Genomic DNA, 24284 nt, shown 5'->3' with positions numbered 1-24284 from the left:
GTCAACTCCCGCCCCCCGGAGGCCCACGCTCAAGCAGAAGGGCTAAGACCTACACACTTGGAAAACAGGCACTAGGTGTGCTCGTTAGATTGTTTCTAGTTTCTTGTTCCATTTCTCTCCAAAAGGTGTCTTGGGAGTTTCTCTTATAGGCATATGGTGACAGCCCAGTTCCAGTCTTCTCACTTGTCCCCCTTCAAAAAAAATAGGAACTATAATTGTCAGTGAAACTGGGAATAGCGAAAATCTACAAACTCTGAAATATGTAGGCCCAAACTTCCCTCACCCAGCAGACCCAGGATGGGAAGCCCCAGCTGGGAGGGCGGCAGGGTGGGCGCAGTGGGCCGGGTCACTAGTTGCCCCTAGTGGTGGCAGATTCCAAAAATTACTAGCAAATATGGATTCAGCTTCAGGTGTCTGAGAAGGACCCACCCTCAGGCAATGGCTATGACTAAGAGAAAAAATGTGGTGGGGCAGTGTGTGTTGAAGGGGGCAGGGCTGGCGTGGAAATAGCATGGGAGTCGACTAAGAGAAACATGGAAGACAGTCCCATGTATAGAAGAGGGGTGATCTGCTTGGAAGGCAGATGGCAGTATCTCTTGAGCAGCGGCTGCTGGGGAACGGAAGGGAGTGAATAGTGGTACCAGCCCTCTGAACCAAGTCAGGACAGAAGAATCGGGAATCCTGGCTACATGCGGAGCTACATATTCAAAAAGAATCCCTCAGTGAAGCAATGGAAGGAAGAGCCCCTGCGCCTAGACATGGAGTGCTCTGCTTACCCGCCCTATAGCGCTCCCCCCGACAGTACCCCCCTGAAAATGGCTCCTCCAGGAAAATCAAACATACTCAGCTACAACTAAAACCGCAATGTCAACACAAAGGTATTATAAGAAAAAGCAGAAAGGCAAGTGAAAGTCTGGAGATGAAGAAAACTCACCGGAAAACTTGCCACAAAGTGGAGGAATTATAATCCAACATAAACTAGGAAATTTATAAAGCAACTCCAGCTGGGGGCGGGGGGGGGGGGAATCCCACAAAGCAGAATTACAGGAACTTTGGGAAGAAATGCCCTGACAATGGAAGGTGAGGGCCAGATAACAGGAAGACAGGAAATGGGAACTGATAGAATCCAAGAAAGAACTGGAGAAAGTCAGAAATGAAGACTGAATACAAGACGCACCAGAGAGAACAGATACCAGGACAGTAAGACATAAAGGATGAAAATACTAAAAGTGAAGAAAATGAAATGAGGAAATGAAAAGACTGGAGTGAAAAGTGGAAGAGAGCTATAAAAAGACAGGTAAAGGCGATTGAATATGTAAAATAGGAGTCCTGGGGGAAGAACACAGAAAAGCAGGGGCCATCTGTGGGGACCTGGGGCAGGTGGGGGAAAAAAAAGAAATAAAGGACAAAATAAATATTTAAAACTAAAATTCAAGAAACTTTTCCTGAAATAAAGTTCCACTGAAAATGAGCCTAATGGAAAGGAGTAACGTTTACTTAGGAAAATTGATACACGATGTCAACTTCTTCCATGATGAGGCAGAGCTTTGTTTTTTTTTTGTTTTTTTTTTTTACTGGAATAGACGCTTACTCTGGAACAAAGCCCGGCCCCATTATGGAAGTCCGGGAGCCTCTTTACTTCCCTTATGCACGAATACTGGCATACAGTGCAGAATTACTAGACATGCAAAAAATGTGACTGACAAGAGAATAACCAACCAATAGAAGCAGATACCACAGTGACCCATATACTGGGGTTAGCAGACACCAACTTTCAAACAATTTTATACTAATAAATTTTGTAATAATTGTTTATTACAATTACAAAAATTATAATAAATAATTTATTATAATAAAATTGTATTAAACTCTTATTAATGTGTTAAAGAAACTGGAAGAAAAGAAGTGCAGAATTTTCAAAACATGGAGAAAACTACCAAAATGCCATTTCTCCCTATGAGATTTGCAAAAATCCAAAGTTTGATGCAACACATTGGGTTGGCCAAAAGACCAGGAAACAGGCACCGTCATACATTGTGGATGGAAATGCAAAGTGATGCAGCCCTACTGAGGGGAATCTGGCGGTATCTACAAAACTGGAGAAGCCATAATGATTTAACCCTGCCCAAAGTCTCCGTTTAAGAATTTATCTAACAGATAAACCTGCACACATATTTAAAAATGGCATAGGTGCATGGTTATTAATTACTGCTGCATTTGTAATAACAAATGATTAGAAGCAACTCAAATGTCCATCAGCAGGGGATACTTTAAATAAAGTATTGTTACATCCACACCAGCTTTAAAAAAGAAGGAAGAGAAAGGCCTCTATGTACTGATACGGAATCTTTTCTAGGACATATTACACGATAAGAAGCAAGGTGCCTACTGTACTTCCTTTTGTGTTAGAAAGGAGGAGAAAATAGGAGAATATATGATTATTAGTATTTATAAATAAATAAACACTTGAAGACTGTATAATAAACTAATTGATCTTTAGAGGTGAGGGTAGGTTAGGGAATGGGGTGGGTGGCGTGGGCAGAGGCAGGAGTAATAGTTCTGTGTGTAACTTTTTATATGAGTTTATATTTATACTATTGAATCATGTAAATGTATTGAATTAGATAAAAATTCATATTAAATCTTAAAGGGTAAGTTGGGTAATAAAAGTCAAATATCCAAAACTGTCCACATCAGCACTATGACCTCCTATAACCTTCATTTCTATAGTTAAGGCTAAAACAGTATTCACGCCTACCATTTCTGCTAAAGATAGGCCAGGTATAGTGCTACCCATTTTTTTATTAAAGAGCCAGAGAGGTGAATTATTTACTCCAATGCCGGACCTGATACCCAAGCCCTCTGATGTTCAGTACAGGTTTTTAAATTTTTAAAGTGAACTCTGCTGCCTTTTCTCCTGTTTCCTCTCTATGGTCATGACACTGTCTATATTTCATCTTGTACCCTCATCTCTTCTCTATCTCTTGTCTAATGATTTTCTTCCTCTCTCCCTCTGTATCTCTGTCCCTTTCTCCTTCCTTTCCTCCCTTTTTCCCTTCTTTTTTCTTGCCCCCACAATGCTCTCCATTCATTCCGTACCATGTTCTTTGCTAGGAAAAAAATGCCTTCATTTGCTCACCTTCATGAAATCTGTCTTCGGACAGTGCCATTTCCCTGGCAATCCTCAGTTATCATCTGGTCTCTCAGGGCTAGGAGCATGAGGTCAGAATTTATCTGGTTAAGAATGAACTCCTTAAAGCTTTCTCTAGAATAATTTTAAAATAATCGACTTCAGAGGTGAGCAAACTACAGTTCTTGTGTCAAATCCAGCCCTGGCTGCGAGCTAAGAATGGTTCTTACAATTTTAAAGGATTGTAAAAATGAAGAACAGGTGACAGACTCTGTGTCCTGAAAAGCCTAGGGTAGTTACTCTCTGGCCCTTCACAGGAAAAGTTTACTGAGCCCTAACCGAAACCATCACCCATCTTTGGTTCTTTTCTTCCCAATTCAGAGGATCCCATTTTTCTTCTCCAAGGCTGATCTGGAAACATGTGATCTGATTCAATCTCTCTCTCCCTCTTCCAGAATGCCCTCTTCCCTATGTCTTCTCCATGGCAAGGTGAATAATGGTTTTTGATATCGCTGGGTATAATTCATTCTTCCAAGACAGATTGTCTGAGCCTGTTGGGCTGTTTCTCTTGGCCCTGGATGGTAAGGTTTGGCCTCATCCCTCTTGGATGTGAGGGCATGTTAGTGAATGAGGAGGCCATCCGACGCTATTTCCAAGATGGGTTGATAATGTAATTTGTAATATAAAAGAACGTGAGACTCTGTGAACATGGCTGGATTGTGCCCTGGCTTGTGGTATAAGGAATGGACCCAGTGTTACCTTCTTCCAGATAACCAACCAGTTGTCTGCTTTTTAAAAGTCCATTCTTATTAATATGAGAATGTGGCCTTTGTCATTTACTAAATTATCCCACTTTCTCTCTCATCCTCCGCATCCAATCAATCCTCAAACGTTGCCAATTTTATTTCCCAAATAGGTTTCATACCCAAACCCTCCTTGCAGTCTCTAGTCTCACGACTGCCCCGGTTCTGTCTCTCATCCTCTCTCCCTTGGACTGCAGTATCTAGCCTCATCTTAAACCTACAGTCATCTTCTCATTTCCCCACCTCCCTCTCCTCTTGCCTAGTCTCTCTCGCAGGTTTCTCGTAGTATCTTTCTAAAATCTGTCCCTCCCCGCCTTTAAATCTTCCCGCGGCTTCCCATCGCCTCCAGGTTACCACCCGAATGACCAAGTTCAGCCGCCCGCTCCAGTGGCTGTGACGGTGTGGCAATGCCATCGATCCTCACGGCTCGCTGGGCTCGTCGTGCTCCCTCTGCTGGGGGCACTCTGACCTCACTTCTTGGTTCACCCCACCCATCAAATCTGAGCTCAGGTGCCGGCTCTTCCAGGAAGCCTTTCCCGACCACTCCCTGCCCCCACACACTACTTGGGGTCGCGGCCTTTTTTATGTGAACCCGTAAGACTCGGTGCTTCCCTTCGAACACTCCACCCCTACGCCTCGCACCAAGCAACAGAGGCGTGGAATAAACACGTGTTGACCCTGACTGGGCTCTAAAGCCCCTGGAGGGAGGCGCTGGGTCCAACGGTGTGTCTGGAAGGTCGTTCTTCACAGAGGGAAAGCAGGTGTAAAAGGCATGGAGTAGTAAAGGGCCCTGGCGACCGCGAGCCTTGAGGGGCGCAGTTAGCGCGGGAGGTGCCCCTGGTGCTCCAGCGCGCGCTCTTGCACGGTCCCCGGGGACGAGCGACCACCGAGACGCACCGGCCTCCGAGAGTCCTAGAGAGGAAACGGAAGGCGCCCTTCCTTTACGCACCTGTCTGACAGCGCCCGCGGCCCACTTCCGGCCTGCGGAGGGCCCGAGCGAGCCCGGCTCAGGTGCGGGGGCAGTGGGAAGAGCCGCCTCGGGGCGGCGGGGGAGGAGGTGGCCGGGGTGGCGGGGCCGGGCTGTGGGGCCGCTGCGGGCCTCGGCGGTGGCGGCGGGACTGACGCAGCAGGCGGCGAGTCTCCCCAGAGCTGCCTCCCGCGGCGCCGAGGCCTTGCGGGTCCGGACCCGGCGGCCCGCGTCGCGCGAGGCTCAGGTAGGAGCGAGGCTGATCCCGCCCTGCCAGGGTTGGCTTAACGGAGGGGTGTCCACGACCCCGATGCCTTGAACCACGGCGGAACGCTGTGAAAAGTCAGAGTGACCATTTAAAAACGAGACGTAGGACGCTTCAATTAAAGAATAACCACGGGACGCCTTTTAGTTGTCAAGTGCCGGGGATAAAAGATGAATGAGGACCTATCTTGACTAAAGGAGTCTGGTAGCTGGAGATATACGGGTAAACACTGGCCCTATAATGCGATTAATGCAATAGTGGGATGAATACATGCAATAGCTAGGAAGCCAGGAAAGAGAAGTCTCAATGCAGCAAAGAAAATGAATAGACTGAAAATCTAAAATAGATTTAAGAAGGATAGATAAATACACAAACGCCCAATAGAATATTCAGCAGAAGCTTCGGACGTACCTACTGCCAGTTGCTTATTCTATGCTCCGTTTAGGGTGATCTTCCCCCCTCCCCCCAAAGTCTACTACAGGCCTCTTCTTTCTCATGAGGACTTGAACCTGCATAGACCTTTCTCTCTTTTTGGCTTCCTGTGTTTCTCATTTATACCGTATATTTGGGAGGCTGACCTTGGCCAGCAGTCTAACCTCGGCCAGCAATCTAACCTCTTACATCTTCAGTTTCTTCATCTGAAAAGCAGGGGGAGTAGTACTTGCCTTGAGAATGGTTAAGTATTAAATGAGATTATGTGCTCACATGCTTTCTAAATGGTAACGTCTATACAAGTTAGAAATCTTTCCAGCAGTTTTAGTAACTGTATATATATACTTACATTGCTCTGTTGTTTTCTTTAGGCTGAGCACGTCGTCACATCCTGGCTACCAGCAAATCTATTGGTTTTACCTCCAAAATATGTCTTGACTTTGCTTCTTTACCACCACCCTGGTCTAAGCCCCTATCATCTCCTACTTGGATCAAGGTAAGTGCAGCTTCCTTTCTCGTCTCTTCTTAGTTATTCTCTGTTGACACTTCATTTCAAAGTGACCTTTGAAGAACACGTATCTCACCACTAAACTATGTAGTAAGAGTAAAGCCCATAATTTCTGCTACGTGCCCAGACCCTGGATAATCTGGTTTCCACCTGCCTCTGAGCTCTGGCCCTCCCTCGCTCTGCTGAAGCCACACTGCACTTTGGCTTGTTCTCTCACCTGCAGAGTTAATTTCTAGCCACAAGGCTTTTGTCTGGAATGCTCTTTGAATGGCTGGATCATTCTCATTTTTAGGTTGGATCTCAGCCTATGTGTCATTTCTCCAGAGAAGCCTTCTCCAAGTTGGTTGTCCCCCATTAACACCCCACTTATTTCCTTTCGAGAACTTGTCCCCATTTATAATTTAAACTTATTTACTTACATTTGTTTTTTTCTGTCTGCTGCACCAGTATGTGAGTTTCAAAGGGCAAGTTCGCTATTGTATTTCTAGTTTCTGCAGGCCAGGCATAGTTATGTTTTCAATATGCATTTTCTGTAGTGTTGGAAGAGTGGGCCCCGGTGACTGGCTTAGTTATAACCCATCTTAGATTCTGTGATTGTAGTGTTACCTCCTTCATGAGATCCTAAGCAATCTGTGAGTGTAAGCCAAGTGCTGTTTACCCTTTGCACATAATGAGTGTTTGGCAAATACTGAGTCGGATTGATGTGATTTTCAGGATATATGTTCAGCCTTTTGAAGATGCCTCATTGCCATATTCTCCAGCAGAATGTTCACTGATGTGGAGATAGAACTGGGCTGGATGGACCTTTCCTGGGTCTCATTTATGCTGTCCTCACTGCCTGTCTGGTCTTCCCAACAGGCCCTCAGTCTTCTGGGAGAGAGTGTGAAGATGCTGAAAGAGCGTCCAGGGATGGCGGAAGACCCTCAGCTGCAAATGGGTGTGCGGGCGGTCAAACTAGAGAAAGAGTTGCCGTGGGGCAGGGCAAGGGAGGACCCCAGTCCCGAGACTTTTCGTCTGCGATTTCGGCAGTTCCGCTACCAGGAGGCGGCAGGTCCCCAGGAGGCCCTCAGGGAACTCCAGGAGCTCTGTCGCCGGTGGCTGAGGCCCGAGCTGCACACCAAGGAGCAGATCCTGGAGCTGCTGGTGCTGGAGCAGTTCTTGACCATCCTGCCCCGGGAGTTCTACGCCTGGATTCAGGAGCATGGCCTGGAGAGCGGCAGGGCCCTGGTGGGCATGGTGGAGGACCTCACAGAGAGAGCCCTGGAGGCCAAGGCGGTGGGTGAGAAGGGGTATCTGGGCCTTGTTTTGTTGGTGTGGGGAGGGAAGATTTAAAGAATTGAAAGGTTTGAGGAAGCAGTGGGAGTGGGTGAGGTCCAGAATCTCCCTTCTCTTCTCCCAGGCTCCCTGAGGTACTTTTCTGGAGGGCAGAGGGGTTTTCAGCAAGGAAAGCCATTCTCAGGGAAGGTGCGGGACCAGTTGAAGGGCAGTTAGCTACTTTTTTGATCACTGGGGCAGAGGCCTGGCCACGTTTCCTTTGTGAGCCTCAGGCCCAAAGAAGACGGTTGTGATCAATTTCTAGGGCCCTGGTGGACCCTTTCCTCTCTGGGCAGAGATGCCTGTGGGAATGCAGGGAACTCCACTTGGTGAATATTCTTCCTAAGGAGAGTTGTCTGTAGCAGTGCTATTTCCACACCTGGGGCCGTGGCTCAAAAGGCCCACGTGGTGATTCTGTGGTGGTGTTCTGCTGACGCCAGATGACTTTGCACCTCAGATGCTCCCGTGGGATTCTGGCCATGTCTCTGTCCCTCTCTGGTACAGTTTCCTGATTGCTGTCTGGGAGAGAGAGCAGGGCTGAACATTACTGTTTTGCTTACAGGTAACAATCCTTTTTCAGTTTCTCCTCCCTCTTCCCACTGCAGTCCCTCTGACTTCTGTATAATCCTAAGGGACTTTTTGTTTGTGTTTTGTTGTACTCTCTACCAAGGAGCTTAAAAGTGGACCAGGAAGGGCCAGTTTTTGTGAGCTCTAATTTTCCTTGCTGTTTTTAGAGCAACTAATTCACCATAGAGTCGAGGCTTGTGTTTTTTACTCTCAGCATCTGTAACTGGGGAACCTTTTTTGCTAATAGTTTGTTTTGGGCAAAAGTTCTCAGTGAAATAATAGTAATATCTCTCTGTGATGTTATTCATGGTGGAATTGGATCAGTATCAAGGCAGGCAGAAGGGACCCTTGTAAAATGGCGTGGATACATGAAAGGTGCTCAGAGCCGGGGAAAGACAGTTTGGCTTCCTTTTCACCTTTCACTGGTGTCCTGGGGAAGAGCTGAGCCAGCTTGTCCTTTCTCTCCCCTGCAGCTGGAACGGTTCTCTTTTTAGGTTTTAATTCAACTCCTTTCATGACAGCCTTATGCAGGGTTCGTTCTAATAAGTGCTGGGGACTGTTCGTAGGTTCCGTGCCACGTGCAGGGAGAGCAGGAGGAGACGGCGCTTTGCAGAGGCCCTTGGGAAGCAGGCGTCCACCTGGGGCCTGTGGAAGTCAAGCCTGAGTGGGGGATGCCCCATGGGGAAGGCGTTCAAGGTCTAGACCAAGGCGCTGAGGAGCAGCTCAGCCAGGACCCTGGAGGTGGGACGCAGGCCTTCCAGGAGCAGGGTAAGATGCGAACAGTAAGGAAGAAAGGGCACAGAGAATGGTGCTTTGTGCCCTGCCCCTTCCCCTTTCCTTTACAAACCCTGCAGCTCATTAGGTTACCTGTGGGGTGTAATTCTGAGTTTTCCTGGCTACTTCCTGGACTTCGGTAGGAGACAGAGGAAGTGAGATTTTCTGTACCTTGACCTCTCTGATTTCTGTGAGGGGTATCTGGGATCATGCTGTTATCATTTCTTTTCGGTAACCTCACACCCCTTCTAGAAACTGCCAGGACATAAAGAAGCTGACGTGTAGGGATATTTTTAAGTGGGCAGATAAACCATATCCCGGAAAGTAACATGTGACTTTATCGTGTTCCTTGAATCTCAGGGGTGGTTCCCGAAGTGTGACTAGGGAGCCTGAGCAGCCCTGAAGGGGCAGGGCGTCTTGGGCGGGGAAGGTGCTCCCGGCTGAGAACAGGGGAGGGTGCACTCACACCGCTGCCTGTCTGGAGCCTCCTTTCAGTTCCTGGGGTTGTGTGTGGCAGGCAGTAGATGCCTGTGAATGTAAGCCCGTGCCTGCAGGTCAGCGCTAATCCTGCTCGTGGTTTGTTTTCCCTGCTCAGCTCTGCCGGTTCTTCAGGCTGGTCCTGGCCTCCCTGCAGTGAACACCAGAGACCAAGAGATGGCAGCTGGGATTCCTTACAGCCGGACCCCAGGTGAGCTGCAGCCCTGCCCCTCCAGGGGTCTCGGTGTTGCTTTGAATGAGGTTCGCCTTCCCCGAGGTTCTGAGGTTCTCTGCACAGCAGAGCACCATCCACATAGCTGAATTACTCTTCCTTTCTTGTTCTGATGGATGTGACAGCTTTGTTTTCTCCACTTTACTGTCACTAATTATTAATCTGAGTTGAACCCTATGCCTTAGGGTCCAGGCATGAAGCTCAATTGACTCGTATTGCTCTTTGATTTTTTTTTTTTCTCAGTTGACTGAGTTTACCCTTAAAATTTTAAGGAGGAAGACATTATTGATGGAAACCCCACAGGTGAACTCTAGGCTGTGGTGGTTGGCCAGGAGATCAGGTACCCTTTGTGGACAACCTTGCTGCTCTTCCTCTGGACCCCAGCCTCCCCCCATGTCTGCAGGGTGAGCTGACTCAGGGTGGGGGCTCCCAGGAGCCCTGAGCAGAGTGGTGTCTCTGGCCCGTACTGTGTCCGCAGCGGGAGTTTTGGCCTTGTTCGTACTTCTTAGCATGCCACAAATGGGCTAACCAGAGCACAGATGGGGCACTCTTGCCACCATGTAAATCTCTTCTGTGGGATGCCCTGGATGCCCAGGGAAGTAGGGATTTCCAGGGTGGCATCTTTCTGAATGGGACAGTGAGCCTTTAAGTGAAGAATTCCTTATAGAAGAAAGGATGTCATTGGCAGAAGAAAAGGAATGAGTCAGGTTTGAGCAGTACTTGGGCAGGGGTGATGCCTGCGCCGTTTCCTGTTTCTGTTTTCCAAGGACATGGTTTGGAGGTGATGAAGAATGACACCAGCGTTTATGAATTTGGTCAGACTCCCCTCTTCTACCATGAGAGTTCTTCTTTGTGGAGTTGTGAAGGACAGGGCATTCATTTTAACGTGGCTTTGTTCTTAAGACAGGGCCTACCCAAATGTTTACTTATCTCTGAGGGGACATAAGTTCCACACAAGAGGATAAATAGCAGCTCTCAGTATCCATCAGACGTGAGGATCGAGTGGAGGGGATTGAACGGTGGAAATTAGATGCTGTGGTTTTGGGTACAAGCTCAGTGGCTGCAGCAGAGACTCAAAAATATGGTGGCTCAGACAAATGCATCACTTCTGTGTCGAGAAGGAGGCACTTCCGGTCCCAGGGCTGTGTAGGGACCCCAGTTCCTTGTGTCTTCTTGCTCTGTTCTTCCCTGGCCTGTTGTCCCCTTCTCTGTCTGCTTTCCCGCTGCTCCTGCTTTGGGATTATTTTCTTTGTCCATAGCAGTCTCCTGTGTTGTTTCAGGGGTTGAGCTCATTTAAAGATATAGCCCTGGCTTTCCCCGAGGAGGAGTGGAGGCACGTGGCCCCAGCCCAGATAGACTGCTTTGGGGAATACGTGGAGCCCCAGGACTGCAGGGTCTCACTTCCAGGTAAGACTGTTTCCACCCCCAGTTTGGAAAGCTATGGGTTAGAGTTCTTGCCTTTGTCCCAGATTTCGGACCCTGATGCTGTGGTAAAGGAAGGGGCTTCATGGCAGACGGGTAAGCGGGTCTGAGGAAAGAGCGTGGACCAGGGCATGTGGGGAGCTAGCAAGGTGCTTTCCTGTGTCAGGAGAGGAGCAGACAAGGGGGTAAGAAAACACGAGGTGGTTATTCCAGCTGCGATGGCACAGGTCGGTCATTAGGATTCCCTGAGGGAACGCCTGCTCTGTGTCTGACTGAAGGTATGTTCTCAGGGCTGGAGAGTGATGGAAAAGCAGCAAAAGAGGGACGCTCTGGTTTCGATTACCAGCAGGTGTTCATGGAGTGCCCCCTGCGGGCAGACCCCATGTTAGCAGCTCTGTACTGGGGCAGGACTGACCTCCGGGGAACCGCAGCGTGTGTGTGGAGGGCAGGAGGCTGCACGGTCAGACTTTAGAAACGGGGGAGGTGGGTACAGGCTCACGTCACAGAGCAGGCAGAGCCTCCGTGGGGCTATGCGAGGGGGCGGCCGGTTTTACCCGGGAGCTGGGCGGACACGAAAGGAGGAGAGCAGCAGGAGAGGAGAGGAGGGAAGTGCGGGGTGAGGGCCCTACAGGCAGGACAGGGGAGGCCCCGCAGGGGCTGAGGGACGGCCAGGGTGAAGAGCAGCGGGGACCATCTCGAGACGTGGTGAGAGCAGTGGCTGGAGGAGGAGAAGCGTGCTTGGGAGCGGGCCTCTCCCTTGTTCCCTCTGATTCTCTCCTTCAGCTTGTTGGTAAGTTATGTGCTGACCACTCATCTGTACTGACGTCTCCTGGTCTTCTTCCATCTTCAAATATGTTGAGGGATGAGCAGGTGTGTCGTTGTACAGTTGACCCATGAACAACACGGGTTTGAACTGTGCAGGTCCACTTAGACGCAGATTTTTTGAATAAATATGTACTGCAGTCCTGCACCATCCGCTGTTGGTTGAGCCTGCGGATGAGGGACCTCGGATATGGAGGGCTGACTGTCAAGTTAAATGTGGATTTTCACTGCCCCTGGTCCTCCGTGTTGTTCAAGGGTCAACTGTGCTTCCTTCAGGACAGGAGAGAACCCATCCTGGCCATGCCACCTACTAACTGTGACCTCTCCTTGCATCTCGCTTACCTTTGGGTCTGTTTTCTGAGTCCTATAATGAGGATATTCACAGAACACTGTCTCCCGGAGTTGTGAGGATTAAGTGAGATAATAAATGTAAACATTTGGCGAGTGTGTATGTTAGGTATTTTTATTAGTTGTGTAAATGTTATTGAGAGATTCCTTTATGGGCCAGTCAACATTCATCCTTTTATTCCCACAAAAATGTTTATTTGGCATGGGCTCTGTGGCCAGCACTCTTCTGGTCCTCATGGAGAGCTGCAGAAATACAGGAGCCCCCCTCTGTGACCTCAGCAGCCCCGGGAAGAGCCCAGGGCACTGTCCCAGTGGGCGGCACTGGGGTAGTGTCAGCGGCACAGAGGAGGGGGCTCAGGAGGCCTGGGCCCAGGACTGGGTCGTCACCCATGACAAAGGTATGTAAGTTTCTGTGATGCCAGAGGGCATAGAAACCCTCAGCGCTAACTGCACAGCCCAGGAGCCCGGGCACGGTGCCCCCACGAAGGTACCCACATCCCAGCGCCTTAATCCTCCCCCCAGGGATGTGCCTCTGCCAGTGATGCCCCCGTGTGGGGTGAGGGTAAGGACTCTCCCTCCTGTTACTGGCAAGTTTTTACACCCTCCTGGCCATTTCCGACTGTTCCAGAGACTGGCTGTGTGCTTGTCCTCTCACTCCTTGCTGTTCAGAACAACCCAACACTTCCCTGATGTTTATGGTGAGGTCGGCTCACCCAAAGATCCTGTGGCTGTCTCAGCCTTGAGGTCTTCCTGAGATTCATGGCCACCTGATGACAGCTCTTGGGCTGACAACTGTGTAGGATTGGGCCTGAGAAAATGAGCATAAATTCCATGATTTGTGATATCGAGCACGTGCTCACATTTCCCCAGGGGCCAGCTAAGGTTCATGCATTGCATTTAGTCTTAATTTTGCTTAAAAAAAAAAAACCAACCTAAAAAGGGAGGAGCCTATAGCTCAGTGGTAGAGTGTGTGCTTAGCATGCACAAGGTCCTGGGTTCAGTCTCCAGTACTTCCATTAAAAAAAATAATATGAAAGAAAGTTTTAGTTTTGCTGTTTATAATACCTCAAAATGGGAAACCAAAATGAACATGAGTCAGATTAATAAGTAGAGAGTAATATGTTCTTAACAGTGTAATGTCACACAAGGATGAGAAAGGATGTGGGGCAGCTACAGCTGCTCACCCCCATATAGGTGAATCTCACAGCACAGTATTGAACAGGAGAAGCCAGACACAGCATATGAAGCCAGAACGTCCAGTTCAAGAACAGGCAGGAATACTTCATGGTGATAAAAGCCTGGAAGACGTGCTACACTGGGGGCAGGATGTCATCACTGGAGGGGAGGGGAGAGCTCCTTCCCTTCCCTTTCCCTTCCCTTTCCCTTCCCTTTTCCTTCCCTTTTCCTTCCCTTTTCCTTCCCTTTTCCTTCCCTTCCCTTTTCCTTCCCTTTCCCTTTTCCTTCCCTTTCCCTTCCCTTCCCTTTCCGTTCCCTTCCCTTTCCCTTCCCCTTCCCTTCCCTTTTCCTTCCCTTCCCTTTTCCTTCCCTTCCCTTTCCTTTTCCTTCCTTCCTTCCTTTCTCTCTTTCTTTCTCTCCTTCCTTCCTTTCTTCCCTTCCTTTCCCTTTTCCTTCTTTTTTTGGGGGGGGTATACTATTTTTTTCACATTCAAATTTCACCATCAAACACTGAGCTCAAATATATGCTGGCCCTGTGTTCAGATTTTTGAAATAAAGATAGATTGACAGCTTTAAGTGTTCAATGTATTAAATACTGCACAATATATTCAACAATTAGAAATCTAGGGGGAGTTTATATAAACATATATACATACATATACCGTTATATGAGTATAGGGACAAGCCCTGCAATTTGAGGGAAAACCCGTTCAGGACAGAGAGGTCCTTGGGGAAAGGATTTCTGGCTGCTGGTAACGTTTCTTGAACTGGCTGCTGTTTATATGTGCTCATTATCAGCATTCTTGCAGCTCTATATGTTTTACACACTTCTGCTTATATGAAAATTGTGCAAAAGAAAAAGAATACATCAGAAGTGATAGCCGTGTCCTTCATATTTTATCAAATCAGGAGGCACACTGTGTCCTTTTCCTTTTGCCCTTTAATGGCCTTGCCTGAAGGGCCTCTCCCATTTCAGGGTCGCTCATCACTTCCCTCTTTTCTGTCTTGGCTTCTTTGCTCCCTAGTACTTCTCTTTTTTTCTCCTCCCCTTCCTCTTGATTTTCTATAAACAATTGTGCTGTTAATTTTGAGAGAAGTGTGAGAGGGATCAGAGGACGGGTGTAGAAGGGCGTTTCAGTCCTAAGAAGCATGCTGCTGTAGAGGCGGTCTGGTATAGACTGGGTTCGTTCGTTCATCCAGCATCTCCCCTGAGTCAGTGCCTGTGCCAGGCTCCCAGAGACCCAGATTAATAAGACAGGGTTAGGTGGAGGGCGGAGCGTGTGCAGGGACAGTGAGCTGAGTGAGCGCAGGGGGTCATGGAGAAGTGCCAGGAGCTCCCCATTGCTGGAACAGGTCTGTCACTGTGGAAGCTGGACTCTTGTAAAGTAGCACATGGAAGGTCACGTGTAAGTCAGTGCGGAGTAAACAAGTGCTAACTGAGTCCCTGTGCTGACGAGACCCGGGGTCAGGCAGTGATCAGGGCGTGTTTCCTGGGAGAAATCACTGAGTGAGATTTTGAAGGAAAGCAAAGTCTGAATTAGTAGAACGTGAGGAGGAAGGGTGTTAATACTTGGCAGACTGTTCCGTGACAAGGCGTGGGGATTGCCTTAGCGTGGGCTGCTGTACCACCAAATGGGCGGCTTAAGCAGCACACTTACATCTTCTGGAGGCTGGAAAGTGCAAGATCAAGTTGCTGGCAGATTCCTTGCCTGGTGAGGGTCTCTTCCTGGTTCATGGACGGCCACCTTCTTGCCGTGTTCTCACATGGCAGAGAGGGGGAGGGAGAGATCTCATGTCTCTTCCTCATTTTATAAGGACATTAATCCCATCACGAGGGGAACCGGCTCCCATGACCTCTGTGTGTGTGTCTGTGTAGAGCCCTGGCGTCTCTTCCTACTGGACAGTAATTCAGTCCTGGGGGCTCCACCCTCACGGCCTCACCTAATTAGTTCCCAGAGGCCCCACCCCCTAGTATCCGCACATGGAGTTCTTAGAACTTGAGCCTATGAATTTGGGCAGGAACACAAACAGTCCATAACAGATGGAAAGAAGTAAAGGAGTGTCTGGATTTAGAGTCAGAGAAAGTGAAATGTATTGAGGTTGTTGGTCAGAGGGAAAAAGAAGGCATTGTTGATGGGACCCCTTAGAAGTCAAGTTCTAACATCCGAGTTTACTTTCAGATTTGCTGCCGAATCAGTCTGTATCTCCTTTGTCCTGTAGGCACTGGGAGCAAGGGGAAGGAGGCAAGGACCCAGCAGGCAGACCTCAAGGGGTCGCTTACTCCGGGTGTCGTCAGAGAGGTTTGAGGAAGCCGTGGTCCATGGCCCCGAGCTTGGAAGGACCTGTGAGCAGGAGGCCGGGAGCTCGGCGGGAAACATCCCGGGGCCGCCTCCTCCCCAGCACGGCGTCGTCCCCCTGCCTGGTGACCTCAAGACCCACAGCTCCTTCTGGAAGCCTTTCCAGTGCCCTGAGTGTGGAAAAGGCTTCAGTCGGAGCTCCAATCTGGTCAGACACCAGCGGACCCACGAAGAAGAGAAGGCCTATGGCTGCGTTGAGTGTGGGAAGGGGTTCACCCTGCGGGAGTACCTCATGAAGCACCAGAGGACCCACCTGGGGAAGCGGCCCTACGTGTGCAGCGAGTGCTGGAAGGCCTTCAGCCAGAGGCACCACCTGGAGGTCCACCGGAGGAGCCACACCGGGGAGAAGCCCTACACGTGCGGGGACTGCTGGAGGAGCTTCAGCCGCAGGCAACACCTTCAGGTGCATCGGAGGACGCACACCGGGGAGAAGCCCTACACCTGTGAGTGCGGCAAGAGCTTCAGCAGGAATGCCAACCTGGCCGTGCACCGGCGGGCCCACACCGGGGAGAAGCCCTATGGCTGCCAGGTGTGCGGGAAGCGCTTCAGTAAGGGCGAGCGGCTGGTCAGACACCAGAGGATCCACACCGGGGAGAAGCCCTACCGCTGCCCTGCCTGTGGGCGGAGCTTCAACCAGAGGTCCATCCTCAACCGGCACCAGAAGACCCAGCATCGCCAGGAGAGCCCGGTGCAGTGAGGAGGAGGCGGGTCCTTCAGGACCGCCGGGCCGGGGGAGAGCTCGCTGGAGGACGCGCTCACCTTCACTCACTGCAGGGCGGCGGGTGTCCAGCAGCGACGGGTGCAGAAAGGCACTTTGACCCCTTTCCCTCCCACTCACTCTTAAATGTAGGGAAAGGGCAAGGCCTGGCTTACGTGAGTTGCCAGAGGGCACAGCGTCTCATGGCTCCTACCCAAGTGGTGCTAACACTCTCTCACCATCTCTTGGGGAAGCGAGATCCCGAGTTTCGGTCCAGGTTGGGGTTCCCCTCCTTCAGTGGATGTTCACATCCACCTCCTGAGCAAGTCCGGTTGTCAAGGCGAAATCTTGTCCCACGTCGGCAGCTTGAACCTCGTTTTTCTGAGGGCTGTTATCTTTGCAAGATCATTAGCTCAGACTCTGTCTCCCTGCGCCCCACGCTTTCCCATTTAACAAGTATTTACCGCACACCTACTGTGCGCCTGGCGCTGGGAGCACAGCGAACGAGAGATGAGACCTCGTTCCCGGAGCTCGTGGTTGGGCGCTGGACGCGCCCTCGAGGCCAGTAATGACCCGGAGTGCCGACCTTTCCCTCTGCAGTTGGAGTCGCTCAGGCAGCCTGGGTCATTTTACTTTATTCTTCGCCCCCTTTGTCTCTGTAGTATCCTACCCTCACCTGTCGTCTCCCCCTTCCTCTGGTACAGTAATACCAGTCCATGCATCTGTTAGAAGTACTGGTACAGTAATACCAGTCCATGCATCTGTTAGAAGATTAATATTTTGCTATTGATCACTGAATAAACATGAGAGTATTTTACAAAAACACCCAGTTCTGTATAAAGATCTAATTAAATGAATCTGAAAGATGAGCTAGTATTAATACCCTGTGTTTGATGGCACTTTACAGTATGTAAAGTATGCTTCCCTAGTTTCTTGCTTCACTCATTCCGCAGATGTTCAGTGAGGGCCGACGGTGCCCGGAGCTCTTGTAAGTGCTCTGGATACATCAGTGAATCAAACCGGGGGAAGAGCCCTGTCCTGATGGAGCTTGTGTTTTTGTGAATGTGTTTGATCTTCAGAACCACCCAGGGTGGAACCTGTGGGATGCTCCCAGGAACCCTGTGGGCCTGCCATCTGAGCCTGTGCCTTGGTCCTGTCAGCTTCCTTGCCCAGAAATGTGTTCGTCACCACCTACCTCTCATTGCCGAGTAACCTCTGTCCTCAGTGCACCTTGGTTCTTGCCATCTGACAGGTGCTTGGGATCCTCAGTGCCACCTGGATGTGGTGAGATGGTGACAGTCTGTTGTGCATGAGTGCCAATGTAGGAAAAAGAAAGATGTTTGTAGGTGTTAAAAGAATAGATTTTTTTATATTAATGAGAAGATGCAGTATTTGTAACTGAGTTTAAGCTTTCTTACAGTATTTTGCCATCATTAAAGGGTTTCCTTTGTCTCAGACATTCTGGGAACCGCAGGACTAGCGCGGACCGTGCTGCAGTGTGAGTGCTGTGTCCTTGGACGCCGGCAGCTGAGTAAGTTAGTCCTGGAAGTCCTGTTTGTCAGTTTGTCTTCTGACAGCGTCCTGTAATTGCAAGGTGTGATCTGCCCCGTCGTGCCTCTTAATACGGTGTTCTCTCGCTGGGGGTTCTCTTTCCCCGTTTTCCCTGTAAATAAGATGAACGGTCATGACTTTAACACAGAGAGTTGCAGGACCCAGCCCACTCTGCAACACATTTTAGCACTCATTTCTTGGCAGGTATCCAGGGTGTTGACTTTTGATTTAGCAGGTGACCTCCTGGCCCCTCAGCTGTCCCCACGGGGCCGCACTGACCAGGGCGTGAGGGAGACATCCACCCTGAGGCGCTGGGCTGCTGCCGCTTCCGGCAGCGTCGAGGTCTGGGTGCAGAGTCTGCTGCTTTCCTGCCCGCTCCGCAGGCAGGCCGGGCAGTGCCGACAGCCGCCTGGCAGCCAGACCCAGTGGAAGGCTTTTCCTCAGCCCCTGGCCTCCAGTCTGCAGGATGTGGGGGCTGACCTAACACGAGTTTGGCCTTTTCTAGGAGGCCTGTATTCCAAAGCTAGGCAAGGAGCGCGGAGCCGCCGCGGGCTGGGAGTTGCTTGCCAGGGGTCTTCTGTTTACGTGCATTACATTGTGGGTTCTCTGACTATACGTCTGGACAAACGAGTGTCTGGGTTTTCGGCCAGTGGCAGCTTTTGAAGGAAGCTTCTGTGAGAGTCAGGCCTTGCTGTCTCTCCCACTTGTGCCCCGCTGTCTGCTTTGAGACCGATGCTTACGGACAGACAGTTCCTCAGGAAAGCTTCAAAAGAGAATTTTCCCCATGGGATTGTAGTAGCCTGATTTTTGATGTCTTTTCAAATGTGAAGTATTTTATTTTCTGTATTTAGAAACTTTTTATGATAGAAAACTTCAAACGTATATAAACGATTCCTCGTGTAATCTTTCAGCTTTAACCGTCATATGCTCATAGCCGATCTTGTTTCATCTCTGCCCCGTCCTCCTTCCTATCTTCCTCCCCAACCAAAGTATTTTGAAGCAAATCCCAAATGTTGTTTGTAGATATTTCAGTGCATGCCTCTAAAGGGTAAGGATTCTTAAAAAAAGAAAAACAAAAACAAAATACTATTGTCATACCCAAACATCGAGCAATTCCTTAATTCCCAATTAATGTTTTTTAAAAAGCCACATAATTTTTAAGAAGCTTCTTTGAGTTAAGGTCCAAGTAAGATCCATACATTGTGATTGGCTGCTGTGTCTTCTAAGTCTAATAGTCTGTAGTTCTTACCCTTTTTCCTTTTGAAATTCATTCATTGAAACAACTGGGTTATTTATCGTGCAGAATTTCTCACATTCTGAATTTTGTTTGCGTGCTCATGGCATTGTTGAATGTAGTTCTCTGCCCTCTGATTAGCTAAGAACTTGCAGGTGTAGAGGTGTTGCCAGACTCGCATTTCACGTTTTGGCAGGGAACACATTACAGCTGGTGGCATGTCTGCTTGTTTCTCATTATATGATGTTAGGAGCCTAAATCCATTTATTTTGCTAATTCTAGAAAAAAATCCTTTATTAATTAGCTGGAACGCTTCTGTAAGGAAAATTTCCCTCACTGGTAGATACAATTCACAGAGGAAAGGAAGTGCTTGATTTTTCCATCCTTCCCTTTATCTACTTGTCTTCACAGTACTGATCTGGGTATTTTGCTTCCCATAAAAGTGATGATTATTTTTTAATGAAAATGCATTCACAGGTTTAGACCAGTCCACTGCAGTTATGGTTCTTACTGATGCTCCAGTCATTTTACTTTTGGCCAGTGGGAGCCTCTTCATGCTGGCTCCTGAATTCCTTTTGACAGAACCCTGATCATCTTGGATGGGTTTTTTGCTCTCTGATGTGGCAGGGTGTTCCAAGCACATCTTGTACATTTCCCGCCCCTTTTGCGAGTGAAGGGAAGTGCTGTTAATCAAGTTAGAACAGTGATATAAACTGGGACCCCAGGGCAAACGGGGACATACGGTCACTTTATATTTAGCCCTCCTCATGTACAATTGGGCGTCTGCAGTTCCCTCACGCAAGGGTGATGCTGTGTGCTCTCCGGGCCTGGCTGTGTGTGCCAGGCTGCTCTGAGGGTGAGGAAGGTTGCCGCACACAGGTGTGAACTTTGTAAGAGGAGCTGCCGTTTTATCACCTGGGTTGCAGCAGAACCAGGTGACTTTCTGCCTGAGGTCTGTCTTGGGAAGCTAATGCTTTAGAAAATTGCTTCTCGAATTGTATGCCGTGAATGTTGTCTGCAGGCTGAGTAACTGTGCTCAGATACTTTCAGTACCTGTTTTATCCCAGCTTAAGGACTAGTAGAGGAACCTTTGTTTCTTAAAAAATAAGCTGGTTTCAGGTCCCCCTTGCAATGCAAGTTGACTTTATCCACTTCAAGTCGGAGAAAGTAGTTGCTGAACATGTCTCTCTAGAGTCTGCTTGCTTTTTTAAACTCTGACCGAGTTTCTCAGCCTCGGCACTATTGACATTTTGTGCCAAGTAATCCTTTGTCTTGGAGGCTGTCCAAGGCTGTTTTGTGCATTGTAGGCTGTTTCGCAAGATCCTTGGCCTTGATCTATTCAGTGCCAATTGTGATAACTCAGAATGTCTCCGGATGTTGCCAGAAACCCCTGGGGGGCAGAACTGACCCTAGCTGAGAACCCTTGTTCTTAGCTTTCAGGATAAGAAGGTGAAGCGAATTAGATGGTTTAGCTGTTGAACAGAAGGACTTGGATTCCAAGGACTGGACCTGTTTTCTGCTAACCTTATAGAGCCTTGGCCTAATTTCTAGAAAACAAAGGCGTTTTACTGGTGATCATGTGGGTTAAATGTAATATTGCCAGGCAGAGCCCAGAGCTACTGAAGTAGAAGCTGAGGAAGCGGTGCTGAGAATCTGTAACAGGCAGCCGTGGTGGTCCCTGTGCGGCAGCCGGCTGGTTGCTTTGGGCTCCTGTCAGGCCTGCGCCTACCGTGAAGCGTGCACGCCACAGTGAGCTTTGGCTCGGGCCCGGACTCCCCTTCCCCAGTACCTGCACGTACGTAGTGGGGGCCACTTCAGCTCAGTCCAGCTAGTTCCCACCTTTTTTGCCCTAACAATTAGGTCTTCGAGGCACACAGTAGGCAGTAAGTACTTGAATGAATGAAAGCCTGGATTTCTGCCTTTTTCATAGCTTGAAGGCTCTCTAGAGGGTGCCTTAGGAGGGAAGGACACTATAGCAAATTGTCCCCTGCTGGTCTCCCAGTCCGGCAGTCGTCTGTAGCTGTCGCCCCACCAATTGCAGTGACATCGAATTTACTTAGAAAACCCACAAGTCAAAGAAGTTCACTTGGAACTTTGACAGTTTCATATTCCTATCTTGCCTTTTTTCTTTCTTTTTTTGATCTCAGTGAAGGGTGTATTTCTAGGGGTAGGTCTTGTCCAGCCCATTCCCAGGATTGTCATGTTTCAATAAAAAATTACCATAGACATTTGTCATGAAGTGGGGGAGGTAGGCGATCCTTGTGTCTGTCGCTGGGAACTTCAGCTGCTGGGAGAGTGAGGGTGGAGGGCAGGTGCTGTGCCCTAGAACGAGGGGGACTTAGGAGAAGCAGTTTTGGAAGAATGAATAGATTCTAGTAAAAGGGCCACCATCACTGCCACGTGCACCAGTCACAACTGCGTTGTCCAAGTGGCCAGAGACGAGGAGATGCAGCAAACCCAAGAGCTCGCTTCATCTGTTTCTCTTTCCTACATAAAACATGTATTCCCTTGAGAAGGTGGTATGTAAGCTTTTAGCTGGAGACTGGGAAAAAAGAGGTGGTAGAAATTTGTATGTGCCTTCTTGATTCCCGCCTCCAGAATCTATTTGAGCCCCACACCATCTCCATGTCTGTGAGAAGTTTGAGGAAAACCCAGTCTTGGTCATGATGTTTCACTGACTCCAGCGGGAGGGCTCAGTGTGCCATGTGAGCAGGAAGAGGAGGGTGAACGATGAGCAGGTTACCGCTGAGAGCCAGTCTTCTCTCTAGGTTTTCCTAGTCTTCATTTCTAAGAGTTCCTGCTGCCTAGACTCAGGTGCTAACGGAAAGAATGGGAAATAAATGATGGAAAAACCAACAGTTAAAACAATGTGGTAGAAGCACAAATGGACCAATGGGACAGAGTGAAAGGTTGAGAAATAGACCCAACTGCCTGTAGAGATCCAGTGTATGACAAAGGCGGCATCTCAGCTTACTGGGCAGAGGCTGAGTTTCTATAAAATGGTACTGTGATACCCAGGTAACCATTTGGAAAAAGAAAATATAGATCATTTGTCCCACCATATTCAAGAATAAACATCAAGTGAATCAGGAACCTAAAGGAAAAAAGTGAAACTATACAAGTACTAGAAGACAATGTGGATGACTTCCTCTGAAACCTGGGTTCAGGAGAAAGGCTTTTAAATGTGACTCAAAATCCAGATGCAATAAAAGAAAAGATTGATGAATTCCTTCATAAAACATTTAAAACTTCTGAATGGCAGAAACAGCAACCAAAGACAAATGACAGATTGGGAGAAATAATTGCAACATAATGCAGAGGTATATTCCTAATATACCAAGAACTTTCTTAAAAAAAAAAAGTTCCTTTTTTAAAAAGGAAAAAAAAAAACCCCAAAAATCCTATGGAAAAATTGACAAACTTGTATTCACAAAAAAGATAAAAATGGCTCAAACATATAGAAAGGTGTTCACCTTCATTCATAATGAAATAAATGCCAATTAAAACTACACTGAGGATATTTTGTATCCCATCAGATTGGTCAAAATTCAAGTGTGGTAGTATATGCTCTTGATGAGTTTTTCGGGAAACAGGAATTCTTACGCACCGTGGATGGAAGACAGAATGATACAACCTCATATGAGGGGAATTTAGCACTAACAAAATTATGTGTAAATTTACTCTGAAGACACACCTCTAGCAATATGAAAATACATATGCACAAGGTTATTCATTGCAGCATTCTTTGTAACTGCAGAAATACCGGAAACTGCCTGAATACCCAAGTCAGATGACTGAATGAACGACGGCGCATCCACATGGTGGAGTATTATGCAGCTTAAAAAAAGAATACTATAGGGGCAATTGACAAAATTGAATTATGTATCCAGATTGAATTATTGTATCAATGTTAAACGCACTAACATTGATAACTGCGCTATGGTTATGTAAGAAAATATCCCTGTTCTTAGGAAATAGAGAAGTTTTGGGGGATTAAAGCACCATTGTGTGTGTGTGTGTGTGTGTGTGTGTGTGTGTGTGTGTGTGGAGAGAGAGGTAGAGAGGTGGGGGGAGGAGGGGAATGGGGGAGGGAGGGGGAAAGAGAAAGGAGGAGGAGGCAGAGGGAGAGGAGGAGGAGAGAGGAGAGGAATTGGGGTAAAAAAGTTACTAAGTCAATCTGGATAAAGACTATATGGTATTTTGCACTACTATTGCAACTTTTCTGTAAGCTTTAAGTTATTTTCATGTAAGCATTTTAAATGTAAAAAGAATCAACAGGATTTACTAGTTAGTGTGGTAGGAAAAGGGTTCCAATCCTTTGTCGTATGGTAAGCGCCATATGGCAGGTGGGGATGGGAGGGTGAGGCTGCGCATACCTGAGATGCACTGGTTTCACCGCACCTGGTCTTGTGCAAGAGCTGCAGGTTCCGCCTATCCTGTTTTCACCATGTGCGTGACTGGCCAAAGCCTGTTCACACGGCTTCTGCAGGAGCACCTCTGGTGCTGGAAGCTCCCTTTCTTTGTGGAAAGTCCCATTTTCAGTGTCTTCTTCATCCTTGGTCTTAGTTTTGTGTTGGTGTCCTGAGAATACTTTGACCTCACCAGCCTTTAGACAGATCACTTCCCTTGAGGGCTTGTGGTCTCTACCGGTGCTTTCACCCATGTTACACCTCCTGCCCCAGATTAGAGACTGTGCTTCTAGAAACTGATGGCTTTAGGCCATTGCTTCAGTGAGCGTCTTTTGTAATTAATGTATGTTCTCGTTAACGCATATATGCAGATATCCCCATGGGCATTCAATCTCACAATGTTTTGGAATTATTTCCTAATTTATGATTTGGTTGGTTCTTGTGACAGACCTCTAAAAACAGGGCAAAACTGATGGTCAAATAAATGAAATCTGGAGGGATAACTGGTTTGAACAGCAGTGATTTAAAGGGGAAAAATTAGTCTAATTTTAGAATTGTTGAATATGAAATAACAGAAGGGTTGTTAGATGTTGGGGACCAGTCCAGAAAGCAGGTCAGGATCGAAGGTCCCGTTTTTTGTTTTCTTAAATACGCTGGGAGTTAGGCAGCCGGAAAGCACTGGCTCCACACTTCTAGTGTGTGATAGTTTATGTATCTCCCATTAGCTATGGGTGTACGTTTGGGAGCTCCCCCAACACCGGGCCCTGAGAAATCTTGGAGAAGCTCAGCTCCAGCCCAC

General features: G+C 48.3%; 1 protein-coding gene across 1 annotated transcript; it reads left to right on the top strand.

Moving 5' to 3' along the window:
- Positions 1-4954: 4954 nt before the first annotated feature.
- On the top strand, positions 4955-22585 carry ZSCAN25 (zinc finger and SCAN domain containing 25). Its single transcript, XM_032459764.1, is given in 10 exon segments — positions 4955-5147; positions 5969-6093; positions 6964-7380; positions 8553-8754; positions 9356-9423; positions 9425-9448; positions 10750-10876; positions 15458-15513; positions 15515-16989; positions 17024-22585. Coding segments are annotated over 7 exon segments (1641 nt in total). The 5' UTR covers positions 4955-5147; positions 5969-6093; positions 6964-6993; the 3' UTR covers positions 16292-16989; positions 17024-22585.
- Positions 22586-24284: the final 1699 nt, after the last annotated feature.

This window comes from Camelus ferus, chromosome 18 (genome assembly GCF_009834535.1).
Source record: "Camelus ferus isolate YT-003-E chromosome 18, BCGSAC_Cfer_1.0, whole genome shotgun sequence".
NCBI classification, from domain to species: domain Eukaryota; kingdom Metazoa; phylum Chordata; class Mammalia; order Artiodactyla; family Camelidae; genus Camelus; species Camelus ferus.
This window is presented reverse-complemented; position numbering and strand designations above follow the sequence as displayed.